Raw genomic sequence first — 14,247 nt, 5'->3', positions numbered from 1 at the left:
CGCGACACCAAACAAGTGCACGAAACACCAGAAGCATTCCAACTTCACGTATGGATTGTATCAAGGCATGTCTGAATAAGAGAGGTTATTCTGCCAGAGCTAAAGCGGTCACGCTTGCACTACGTTAACTCAACTTTCGTAACTTATCACGATGACAAATGGCACAGTTTTGTCAATTACGCTGCTAAGAAAGGATTTACAGCCAGATATGCTACACATCCTCAAGTGGCAGATTTCTTATGTTATCTACGTCAAACTAAGAATCTAAAAGGCTCAACCTTGTCCACTTATCTTGTAGCTATAATTTCTGTCATAACTATGAGAACAGGCGTCAAGTTAACAAAAACACCAGAGTTACTTTCGCTTTGTTTTGAAGCGGCGTTCCGATTGGAGGATCAGAAACGGAAGTTTCACACTCCAGCCTGGGATCTAAATATAGTGCTCCAACACCTCACTAGTGAGGCTTATGAACCATTGCTATCTACATCGTTTGAATCACTGACCCACAAAACCTTGTTCCTGTTAGCACTAGCTACGGCCGCCAGGATGTCAGAGATTCACGCACTGGATTACGAGAGAACACGCTTTGATGATATTCATAACATCGCTCATCTGGGACTTCGCTGGGATTTTATAGTGAAAAACCAACTGCCAGGTCAACCAGACAGATTATTCCACGTCCCAGCTCTCTCATCCATACTTGGACCGCATGATACGATGGATCTATCACTATGCCCAGTAAGAGCACTGAAAATATATCTCCAACGATCCAAACAGAGCAGAGGGAAATTCAAGAGATTATTTATCCCTATATCTACAGCTACATGAGCGGAAGTCTCCGCGATACTACTATCTCTATCTGGATCAGAACTGTCATACTCACAGCCTACAAGGCTGCAGGACTCGACCCTCCAAGAGCTTCTAATCCTCACGAAATTAGAGCGCTAGCCTCAACTCTCGCTCTACATGGGAATTGCTCGTTGAATACCATAATGGAGGGATGTTTCTGGAGATCCGATATGGTGTTTGCCAACCACTATCTGAGAGATATCACCACCGAGGACGTCTCAGGTATCCACCATTTTAGGTCCCATGGTCCTCGGCTCAACAGTTGACAGTTCCACGGAGAAGATAAGTCTATCTTACAGATTTTATACTTATCTGATAACAGTACTAATAGCTACATGCTATCTATATATTTTGCTTAAGTTTAATTTATTATCTTAAGCTCAGTACTATGGTTTTTATATCATACTATATATAAGCTTACAACTCCTAGGAGTTTTGCTATTATATATATGTTCAGCTTAAGTTTCATCAATCCTTAAGCTCAGTCATATGGTCATATTCATAAATGTATTAGCTAACAAACTCTAAGGAGTTGGTTACTATTATACAGCTTAAGTTATAATTATATCTTAAGCACAGTACTATACTATTATAGCTTAAATATATGCATATCTTAAGCTTAATACTTTGGTTCATTTATAAAAGTATCCACTATAAACTCACAGAAGTTTATACTATCACATTAATAGCTTCAGCTTACATTAATGTTGTATATACTTTATCATATTCAGTAAATTGTAATAACCTTTATATGGCAGCTGATAAGTTAAGCAGCAGGAATTCATCAGTTCAGTGCCTTTATGAAGTTCCCATAGGGTTATTACAATCATCACAGTTCAAATCACTAATTATTAAAATCCAAAGTATATATATTCCCACCTCCTTTTCAATGGATTTCTACAAGCAATAGCATGAGTCAGGATAAGGAAAAATATGAAATTTTTAGAGTAAAATTAATATTTTATACTTATCCTGACTCATGAGGTAAGCTCCTCCGTCCTCCCCACTTAACACTTTGGATTTCTTCGAAAAAATAAAGTGTCGGGCTCGAAACAAAAGGAGAGAGTGAGGCACATGGGTTGAGGGTGGCTTCCCTCGTTCAGCTTGTGGAAGGAGGTAACTTCGTGGTGAGTACTAATTAGTGATTTTTATTGAAGGGAACTTCAATTGGGAGATACGTGTTCCACTATGTTCACAAGAAGAAGAAGACAAGCAATAAGCATGAGTCAGGATAAGTATAAAATATTAATTTTATGCTGCTGATCCACCTTTAATATGATGTGCACCAACCATGTTTATTATATTCACATTGCAGTTCTGCGGTACTAATTTATCCAATTCTACCTCTTTATTAATATTTACTTTGGCGCTTTGGCACGCACAGCAGATAGGTCGCATTATGCAGAGTCTAGTAGTATGACTGATACATCGAACCCTAGCCAGTCTACCGCTGTTGGCCGACTCCCCTCCCGTGTGGTGTTCGCTAGAGTGGTGGAGAGGTGTGGGGCGTAGTCCGCCATCTCCAAGAAGCATTCTGCTTCCCCAGACATCCCATCGCCGCAGCAGAGAGACTAGAGGGTTTTTCTACTACATCTCAACAACCGAGACCGTTCCCATCGGTTTGGGCCTGTATGATGATCAGCCGTCATCATACCGGATGTACATCAAGATTGACCCGATGTCGGCACAGATCAGCATGCAGCCTGATGTACCAACGCCAGATATGCCATGATCGTCCTGAGGGTCCCATCATTACCAACACTCAACGCAGACGCCGTGACACCCAGGGCAGCGTCGACCTCTGAGGGAAAATCAACGAAGTCTACTAGGACTTTCTCAACCCGAGATTGTTCCCAGCCGATGACCTGGACTCTACGATGATCAGCTGATCATCATCCCCGACGACGCCACAAGAAGCGACCGGGGACAGCTACGACGACATCAGCAGAGATCACCATGCAGCCTGATGCCTCTACACTGATGTCGGACTGATTTTCCTCGTGGACCCCTCCATTAACACCGCAGATAAAGCACCGACCGCACCTGCGTGCGAGACCATCCCAGAAGACATGATGCGACAAATTATGAACATCATGGAGGACCAATATCTGCGGTAGCAGGGTCCGAAGCCAGGCGCGAAGGCTCCAGCGTGAACAGCACCCAGAGGCACCCCGTCAGCGTAGCAGCCAGGGACGATGTCACCTTCGCTGAAGGAAGTCACGGACCACCTTGACGAAGGACCTAGATGTTACAGCCTTTCTGCGAAGGCCTTCAAGGCGGAAAGTGACCTAGATGTACAGCCTCGCTGGCGGAAAGAACCTAGATGTACAGCCTTCGCGAAGGACTTAGCGAAGGCAGGATAGATCATCACCTTATCGCGGTTTCATCCCTAGATGTGGACTCGGACCATCAGACATCACGGAAGCCTTAGCGAAGGTCATATCGTCGTTCCCGGACGGACGCAGAGGAAGCTTAGCGAAGGCATGCTGAGGACACCCTGAATCCAGATCATCATCATCTAGAAGGACGCTCCGAGGGACTATACAAAGAGCTTCGCGAAACTATCAACGTTCCCCTCACCAAGTCTCCGGAAGATCAACCCATAGACAAGTTGGATCATCGATATATCAAGTATAAGAACTACAATGCATTATATTGGTTCTGTTTGAATCCATGACCAGAGGCGGTATGTTAAGCTGGCCTAAATAGATCTAGAACGATCAATTGGACACTTATCACGCAGACTTAAGTAACACGACTACTGATATGATAAGATGATCCATGCGGGCCATACTTAGGCAAGCTTGGCACGATCCACATCCTGTTAAACACAGAGGCTGTTCACAGAAACAAAGCTCATATATATATTTATATATATATATATATATATACTAATCGGGCTTTGACTCGACACCTTAGCGATGGAAGGGTCGAAGGCTAAGTGGCTCCAAGTCTACTTCACCCAGAAGATCTAGAAGGGATACTTGAGAACTTCTAAGTCTCCTCAGCGTTCACCGAAGTCTCTCCAAGGTTTCCCATATACTAGCCCTTTCGTCATATATAGCTACTACTGTCAGTCCGTTCAAGGCGTCGCATTAAGTTGATTATCAACTGTATGCCAGATGCGATCTATAAACCCTCTGGCCGAAGATAATTGCTCGGAGGCTATTTACAACACAGAACGTCGCTGTATTTATTATTAGTCAGCGACATTTCATAGATCTTCACAGAAATCCAACTATTCCATTATAAATTGCTAATATACAATCCCGGACGACGATCGATTATCTACATGCGTGACCATTCATTCGCATATCTGCAGACAATTCAATATCGAAATGAACAGCAGCCTTGTTACAGCGAGTATAACTCTTAATGCGTCAAAGTTTCACAGAGAGAAATATGTACAACAAGTTCAACGTTAATTCTACAATTATGGCCCGATACATTCATGTATACAGTCCTACAAAGAGCTCACAACTTGCAGAGTTGTTTTATACCCATATATATAAAAGTGGAATTATATTCCAAAACCTGAAATTACTTTCCACGACAACCTGGAAAAATAACCTACCAGCATAAAATTACAGAGCCGAGATATTTCACGGAGGCTTAGCCAGCGGTTACCATTAACCCTCGGAAACACGTGGTCACTTTCGGATAACCGGGAAGTTACGGGTGAAGACCGGCGTTTATGCTAATATCAATTCGGCGTTACAAGAATTTATTCAAAGGTGGGTTTTTCCGCTACACCGGGTGACATCTGGCAGGGGATATTATACAGAATCAAAATGCCTTGTTCTGATTTGGACCCATGAGGGACAACGTTGATGACCTACACAGAGGTCGATCTCTATTCATACAGTTCAAGACTTACGCCACAAGTGACAACTATATATCAGTGAACGAGAGCCAGAAGCCTCATTACAGTCCAGTTAACACCTGAACATTCATGATTAGACTGCCTTTCTTCAAGAGATAGAGACCTCCCTGTCAAGTTAAGGCGAGGGATGCGGCAGTCAGGCGATTTTACATAAAGTTCAAACGAGGACAGACACACCTGGTTGTGCACCTACATCGTCAAGGACTTAGCGGGTGGCCGAATTACCTGAGGCCGAGAAGATGCAAGTGGATCTAAAATCCACAGCGTTTCAGACTACAGCTGAATTTCATCAAGCGACTAACACAACTAGATGGTTAGTAAACCTACTAAACTTCTGTTTGGAGAATAAACGGAAATTTCAGCCAACCTGGGGATATGAATATAGTGCTCCAACACCTCGCACAAGTGAGGTTTATGAACACCGCGCCTGGATGACATACTTGGACCCCATTGATACGATGATTCTATCAAGATGGCCAGCAAAGAGCACTGTAAATTTATCTCCACCAAACCAAACAGGAGTAAAAAATGCAATGTGATTATTTCCTATCACATCATCAACAGCAGAGAGAAAGTCTCATGTACTATATCTCCATTTTGGATCGGAACTGTCATACTACATTCACGCATATGCGGATGGACCTATTCCGACCCTCCATGAAGCTTAATACTCATGATATTATAGCGCTAACTTCTACAATTGTTCCACACAAATGTGATTGAAATATTGGAGGTTTATTTCTGGAGATCCGATATGGTGGTTGCAAACCATTATCTGAGAGATATCACCACCGAGGACGTCTCAGGTATACACCATTTCGATCCCATGGTCCTCTTTGCTGGCAGCTGACAGTTCCTGGAGAAGATAAGTCAATCTAACAGATTTTTACTTATCTTATAACAATACTAAATAGCTTCATGCTATATATAATTTACTTAAGTTCCTTTTATCATCACAGTACTATGATTATTACATCATACAATATATAAGTTAACAACTCTACAGAGTTTGTTATTATATATATTTACCTTAAGTTATTCATATCTTAAGAGTAATAATATGGTTACATGATAAATGCATCAGCTAACAAACTCTACAGAGTTTTTGGCTATTTTATACATAGCTTAAGTTAATTAAGCTAACAAACTCTACGGAGTTTTACTATTATATAGGTAACTTAAGCTAATTATACCTTAAGCATAGTACTATACTCATATTATTAAAATATATTGGCTAACAAACTCTAAGGAGTTTTGCTATTATATAGGTAGCTTAAGCTTATTCATATCTTAAGCCTAGTACTATGTTTATATTATATAAGTAGATTAGCTAACAAACTCTAAAGAGTTTTTGCTATTTGGCTTAAAGAATATCAATCATATTTCTAAGCAATATGGTTATATTATAACATGTATTAGCTAACAAACTCTACAGAGTTTTAGCTATTATATATGTAACTTAAGCTTATTCATATCTTAAAGCAGTACTATGTTTATATCATATAGGTATATTAGCTATCAAAACTCTAAAAGAGGGTTTTGCTATTATATATTTCGGCTTAAGTTTCATCATATTTTAAGCTTTATGAGTTACATTATAACATGTATTAGCTAACAAACTCTGATGGAGTTCTTGCTATTATATATGTAGCTTAAGTTTTCCTTCATAAGCTCAATACTAGGTTTATATCATAGCTAACAAACTCTAAAAGGGTTGTTTTATCGCTTATTATACAATTAGCTTAAGTTTTCATCATATCTTAAGCAGTATGGTTACATTATAAAGAGTATTAGCTAACAAACCTCAATGGGTTTTTGTTATTATATATATACAGCTTAAGTTTCATCATAGCTTAAGCTCAGTACTATAAGCTTAGTACTATGGTTACACTATAAACATATTAGCTAATAAACTCTACAGAGTTTTTGGCTATTATATATGTAGCTTAAGTTAATAATATCTTAAGCACAATACTATACTCATATTGTAAAATATATTAGCTAACAAACTCTGGGGTTCTGCTATTATATATGTTGCTTAAGTTCATTATATCTTAAGCACACTACTATACTCATATTGTAAAATATATTAGCTAACAAACTCTGGGGAGTTTTGCTATTATATATGTAGCTTAAGTTAATTATATCTTAAGCACACTACTATACTCATATTGTAAAAATATTTAGCTAACAAAACCCTACAGAGTTTTGCTATATATATGTAGCTTAAGTTAATTATATCTTAAGCTCAGTACTATACTAATATTATAAATATATATTAGCTAACAAACTCTACAGAGTTTGGCTATTATATATGTAGCTTAAGTTAATTATAAGCTTAAGCACAGTACTATACTCATATTATAAAAAATATATTAGCTAACAAACTCTACAGAGTTTGGCTATTATATATGTAGCTTAAAGTTAATTATAGGCTTAAGCACAGTACTATACTCATATTATAAAAATATATTAGCTAACAAACTCTACAGAGTTTTGCTATTATATATATGTAGCTAAAGCTTATTCATATCTTAAGCTCAGCATTATATCTATATCATATAAGTATATTAATTAACAAACTCTAAAGAGTTTGCTATTATATAATTAGCTTAAGTTTAATCATATCTTAAGCTTAGTACTATGTTATATCTTAAAAGTATTTTAGCTAACAAACTCTAAGGAGTTTATACTAGCATATTAACAAGCTTAAGTCTATTAGTCTTAAGCATTGTATTAATGTTATATATACTTTATCATAATAGAAGTACATGGTAATAACCTTTTATATGGCAGCTGATAAGTTAGCAGCAGGAATTCATCAATTCAGTGCCTTTATGAAGTTCCCATAGGGTTATTACAATCATCACAGTTCAAATCACTAATTATTAAAATCCAAAGTATATATATTCCCACCTCCTTTCCGTTGGGATGCTACAAGCAAAAGAGCATGAGTCAGGATAAGGAAAAAATATGAAATTTTTAGAGTAAAATTGATATTTTATACTTATCCTGACTCATGAGGTCAGCCCTCCCATCCTCCCAAATAACACTTTGGATTTCCCCGTAAATTCAAATGTTGGGCTCAGTATATGAGGAGAGAGTGAGGCACATGGGTTGAGGTGGCCCCTCGTTCAGCCAGCTTGTGGAAGGGAGGTAACTCGTGGTGAGTACTAATTAGTGATTTTTTATTGAAGGGAACTTCAATTGGGAGATACACGTGTTCCACTATGTTCACAAGAAGAAGAAGACAAGCAATAAGCATGAGTCAGGATAAGTATAAAATATTAATTTTACTCTAAAAATTTCATTTTTGAGAAAGGATACATATATATCTGTGCACATTTTACAGTTAGTTTAATACTTATCCTGTATCTCAGGATATGTTGGTCATTGGTCCTTGCCCTTATGGTTGACTTATTGAGACTGCACTCCAGATTCAGAGGTTTAGGGGCATGCTGCATATGTCACAGACAGCCCATGTCCTGGTGAGGTGTTTCAAGTTGCAAACAGTTGTGTGCACATTTTGTTCAGAAAACCCGACAAAGTGGAGTAGTGTGCGACAGGATACATATCAAATATTGAAATCAATGTAAAAATAGCAATCTTGTCATTGTATGACAATGCTTAACACTGCAGTAGAAAATGTAACAAAAGTTGTGAATAATCATGTTTAGTCATGATTTTGTTTGCAAAAGTTATATGAATATAGACTTTTTGACCAAGCATAAATCTCAAGTTTCCTCCAGCCGAGTGTTGACTTGCTTTAGGCAGATCATGGTACACATTGTTTTCATATTCCCAAGGATGTGAGGGAGAATGTCATTATGCTAAATCTGTCCAAGAAAATATGGTACTCCCATGTTTACATCCGATTATGTTGCTAATGCATGTTGTTGTCTTAACTATCTATTGTGTCATGTTTCAGACTGGCAACATATCTGATACTCTTTGGGCCTACACTGAAACCACTTTACCAGAGACAGCATGCATGGCCACGTGTGGCCACATATGGGGACAAGGGCGTGGCCAAACACCGCCCCCTGGAGAGAGAGTCAGTGCTCTATCACAACTGTACACTTACACCAGACATTGTCAGGGAAGAAGTGGAAGCACTCAAAAATGACTTCAATAATCGAGTGAAGCAAGTTCTTTTTAACTCCATGCTGACAGCGTACTATATGGCCTTTGTACCTCTCTGCTTTGCACAGGTATGTATCTGAAGTTTCACTTCATTGGAATAGTTAGGTATGTGGGGAAGTGATTTCGTATCAGCTTGTCCTGACACACAGTAACCCTATGGTATTAACACTGGCATGTAATGTGCATGTAATTGGGATGTAATGTAGGATCATATCATTGAATGACTACAGATGTTTATTTCTGTGTGTATTTCCCAGTAGTTAGATTCAAAACTGCAAATGTTGGTCACAATACTATTGCTCACTCTCTAAAGAGCTAAGAAGATTTTAACACTATACTTATTGTGATAGCTGTCTTGGGGAACATCATGATTTTTCTTGTCAGAAAACAGTCAAACAAAATGTTTTCTTATCATAGCATCATCTAAGCTCACTAATTTCAATCACTAATTTTACATTCAGTCTGGGTGTAGAAGTCTACTATATATACCCATGTCACTGGCTGCTTGATGGTCAAATGTTATGCCATGGCATTCTGCCATACATGTTTGTATCTTAAGTAGTTGAGGTTACATTGTAAGGTTTTCATTATGTTTATGACCATTTTGTTAATTTCAACCTGCAATCTAGAATGTGCAGAACAACTGTGATACTTGCTGGGTAAGTTGCCATGGAGACTGGTCAGTGCCAGTTTTCTCTTGTTGTTGTCATTGTTGTTGTTGTTATCACTGTCACCGTATTCTTATTGGATTCAATGATTCAGTTCAAACACTGTTTTAGTTCTTAGCTATTTCAGGAGTTGATTATTCTGTGTGTGGATTCCAAGAAAAATGTTCCACTCAGTACCCTATGTTTATCAGCAGTAGAAACTAAACAGGGTGTTTTGTCTATACTAGCGAGTCATTTTATTTCGGTAAACCGAAAGTAGATAAATTTGTATTTTTGTCACATGGTACACACCATCAACAGTTTGGCAACAGTTGTGTCCAGTAGGTATGGAAAACCAAGGTCTGTGAGGCCAACATTTGGTTTGGAACTGCTCTGATGGATGACACCAAGGTACAGTGATCATTGTGTGTAAAAATACTCTCATTTCAAATTTACATCATTCATAATGAATTGACAGTTTACGGACATCCTCTTGGTAATGCTAGTTAAATGCTCTTTTATATATTCTACATAGTGCATAATGAATGTACTAGCTACAACGGTCAGATCACACAAAATGCATGTGCAGTATGATCATACAGACTAGTTCAGATGCAGCCTGGAGATCAAAGCTCCATAGTGAAACATTCTCATGTTTTACAAACGTACTGCATGAAATGTCTGACCAGTATATTTGTGTTGTATGTAATTTCATTTAGTCATGGTTTTATTTGAACTTTCAGGCTTTGTTTTATATCTGATTGGCCAGTGTTTTGTTGCTTTGATGATGTATGTCTACTCACAGGTAACTGGACATTTGTTACAAATAATGCATTCTTCTGCACTGTCCTTAACTAAATATCACCTTATTAATGGGTTGTCAGTTTTTCCCCTTCAGTAGGTTTTCACAGTTCTTGCCCCATCAGTGGGTTGTCACTGTTCTGGCCCCATCAGTGGGTTGTCACTGTTCTGGCCCCGTCAGTAGGTTGTCACTGTTCTTGTCCCATCAGTAGGTTGTCACTGTTCTGGCCCCATCAGTGGGTTGTCACTGTTCTGGCCCCATCAGTAGGTTGTCACTGTTCTTGCCCCATAAGTGGGTTGTCACTGTTCTTGCCCCATCAGTAGGTTGTCACTGTTCTGGCCCCATAAGTTGGTTGTCACTGTTCTGGCCTCATCAGTAGGCTGTCACTGTTCTGGCCTCATCAGTAGGTTGTCACTGTTCTTGCCCCATCAGTAGGTTGTCACTGTTCTTGCCCCATCAGTGGGTTGTCACTGTTCTGGCCTCATCAGTAGGTTGTCACTGTTCTTGCCCCATCAGTAGGTTGTCACTGTTCTGGCCTCATCAGTAGGTTGTCACTGTTCTGGCCCCATCAGTGGGTTGTCACTGTTCTGGCCTCATCAGTAGGTTGTCACTGTTCTTGCCCCATCAGTAGGCTGTCACTGTTCTGGCCTCATCAGTGGGTTGTCACTGTTCTGGCCCCATCAGTGGGTTGTCACTGCTCTTGCCCCATCAGTAGGTTGTCACTGTTCTTGCCCCATCAGTAGGTTGTCACTGCTCTGGCCTCATCAGTAGGTTGTCACTGTTCTGGCCCCATCAGTGGGTTGTCACTGTTCTGGCCTCATCAGTAGGTTGTCACTGTTCTGGCCTCATCAGTAGGTTGTCACTGTTCTGGCCCCATCAGTTGGTTGTCACTGTTCTGGCCTCATCAGTAGGTTGTCACTGTTCTGGCCCCATCAGTAGGCTGTCACTGTTCTTGCCCCATCAGTGGGTTGTCACTGTTCTGGCCCCATCAGTGGGTTGTCACTGTTCTGGCCCCATCAGTAGGTTGTCACTGTTCTGGCCCCATCAGTAGTTTGTCACTGTTCTGGCCCCATCAGTAGTTCGTCACTGTTCTGGCCCCATCAGTGGGTTGTCACTGTTCTGGCCCCATCAGTAGGTTGTCACTGTTCTGGCCCCATCAGTAGGCTGTCACTGTTCTGGCCCCATCAGTGGGTTGTCACTGTTCTGGCCCCATCAGTGGGTTGTCACTGTTCTGGCCCCATCAGTAGGTTGTCACTGTTCTGGCCCCATCAGTTGCTGCCACAGTCTGTAGTTGTAGGGAGGTGGATATTAGATTGTTAAAGCCGTGTGACATGGAATACGCTTTTTTTTCAAATGCAGATGTTTGGGATATTGTTCCTTTATGTGGATGTTGATGGATACATTCCTTGAACAAGGTAATGACCTGACATTATTCGTATAACAATCAGTTGAAATTTCGACGTGTGCATTTTGATTTCATACATTTGTTGCAGTATTCAACAGAATCATTCCACTTCAGTTAAATTATCGTTATGAATTTCTTTGATACCTGACAAGCAACACTTAAGTTTTTGTTTTTGCAAGCCTTCTTGTAGGAGTGTGTGTGTGAGATGTGATTCAATAATACAATAACATGCGTTGATATTACAACCATTGTACAAATATACTCACTGAGAATACCAAGTCGACTGAATATATTATCAAGTTCCAAAGTGTATACATGAGCTAGCGTTATAAAGACGTATAGGTATTGACATAGTTTTCTTTCAATCTAATGGTTTTGGGCACTGGGGATTAAATTTAGCTTCAATTTGATTGGACTTGTTATCATAATAAACTGGATATATTCAGCCAGTTTACAAAGTAAGTGAAATATGAAGGGGTCACAAAGACCTAACTATATTTCATCTTGTTGATCAATATGAGGATATCAGTAATCGATTGCTCTTAAAGGTGGCACAGTTGATGTTGTAAACCAGTCAAGATGTCTGGCATATCATCTGGGTACTCATGGGAAATATACACTAACAAAACAAACAACCAATCCTGGGGAATTATTCTTGATCAGTGCCCCTTTAACTTGATATGTTTTACAAGCTAAAGCTAAGCTGTTTTTCTGTGTCCCTCAGAAAACAAAGGTCAATTGATACAAAGATAAATAGGTCCCCATGATGACAGTGATGTCAGACCTGTTTGTGGGGGATGTCTGTGACAAGCCCACAACACTCTGAGTGTTATCACATTGGTGGGACTAAATTAGTTATGACTGATTAATATCTATGGATTCCCAGTTAAGTTTGGTTCACTGGCAACTTTGACCAGTAAATTTTTTAATTTTTTTTATAGTTTTTTATTTTGTTGCATTTTACAACATTTTATACAAACAAATAACAGTGATATTCCAGTATACATGATTAACAATCAAATAGTTTTAGCAGAATAAATCATGACATGACGACCAGAATGTGTAGAAAGCATTGATATTACAACTAATTATTGACGAGCTCTTTGTTAACATATAATATTCAAACAGTTTATGTTTGAAAACTTGAAAAGATGGCATAATGTTGTTAAACTTATTTCGAAAAATTAGTTCCTTGAAGAAAATTAAGATGATATTTATTGGATCATTGTTTTTATTTGGGTAACCAAGCATTACATGTTTCTTTTCAATTTTGAGGTTTATTTGTGCTTTAGCATGTAGCCAGTTCTCAAGTTTTTTCCATATATGGTTTACCTTGCTGCAAGACCAGAATAAGTGGATAGTTGTTTCTATATCTTTGGAGCAAAAACTGCTATTACTAGTGTCTTTATATCCTATCTTTTCTAAAAAAATGTTTGTTGGCAAGATATGGTGTAAAAGTCTGTATTGGAACCATTGTAGTCTAGTATCTTTCGTACATCTAAAGGGAATAGTATTGTAAAGTGGACAGTCATTAGATATAATGTCGTCGTATAAATTGTGTAGTTCCCATTTCGATGCATGTTGGTTTTTTTAAACCTAGACCTGAAATTAGAGTTTTGTACAAGTATTGCGTCCCTTTTACATTCTTACAGAGATGTCGCATATATCGGGGTAGAACAGGGTTTGGTTTGCGTGTTATTGTTTTTAAATCTGTATTGGTCTTTCGAAGATATTGTTTAACGGAGCAAATAAGACCATGCTATTTGAGAAAATTTGTTTTTATGTCAAATTGTTTTAGAAACGTTTCAAATTGAAAGAAATTACCATTATTATCAATCAAGTCATTAATCCAGCGAACCCCGTGCTCGTACCATTCTTTGTAGTAAACCGTTTTACATTCTACCATAATATTTTTATTATACCTATATACTTTCAGTAAGGATTTCATTATCACTATCTTTTTCAGAGTTTAATTCAAGTTGAGATGTAAAGTCCCACCACTGAAAGCGACATCTTTGTAGTAATTATTTCTTATCAAAGGAAGTATTTTATCTCTCAAATGTTGACAACTATACTCAAATATATTACCATAACCTATCTTTGGGAAATTCAAAATAAAAAGATTACACCATTTAGCAGAGTGTGAAAGAAAACGTCTTAGCATGGACAATTTTTGCGATTGTATAATACCTTTTATGTTGGGCATATTAAATCCTCCATCTTTTTTATCACTAATTATCTGTTTTCTTTTTATCTTATCAGGTTTACAGTTCCAAATAAATCTGTAACATTTTCGTTGTAATGAGTTTATAACATCATCTCTTGGATTAGGAATAGAGCCAAAGGTGATTTAGTTTTGGAATGATTAGTGATTTTAGAACTACATTTCTACCGAGCGGAGTAAGGTTACGGGCGGACCAGATATACATTAGTGTTTCACATGCTCTAAGTTTTTCTTTGTAATTCTCTTCGACTATATCGTCAGTATCTAGCGTAAATGTTATACCAAGTAGGTTAA

The 14,247-nt window shown here is 38.5% G+C and overlaps 1 protein-coding gene across 3 annotated transcripts in view; it reads left to right on the top strand.

Moving 5' to 3' along the window:
* LOC124260157 (transmembrane protein 39A-B-like) overlaps window positions 1-14,247 on the top strand; it is a 46,380-nt gene that overhangs the window by 16,691 nt on the left and 15,442 nt on the right. For 2 of the 3 annotated variants that reach the window (XM_046694409.1, XM_046694408.1), the window contains exons 5-6: window positions 8,661-8,943; window positions 9,505-9,534. In XM_046694409.1, the coding sequence (XP_046550365.1) occupies window positions 8,661-8,943; window positions 9,505-9,534 (313 nt within the window). The remainder of the gene's footprint in view (window positions 1-8,660; window positions 8,944-9,504; window positions 9,535-14,247) is intronic. The other variant, XM_046694410.1, reaches the window with a different exon arrangement.

The sequence above is a fragment of the Haliotis rubra genome, unplaced genomic scaffold (genome assembly GCF_003918875.1).
Source record: "Haliotis rubra isolate DU_JTF1 unplaced genomic scaffold, ASM391887v1 Scf751, whole genome shotgun sequence".
NCBI classification, from domain to species: domain Eukaryota; kingdom Metazoa; phylum Mollusca; class Gastropoda; order Lepetellida; family Haliotidae; genus Haliotis; species Haliotis rubra.
The sequence above is the reverse complement of the archived record's forward strand: the minus strand, read 5'-3'. Positions and strand labels throughout refer to the sequence as shown.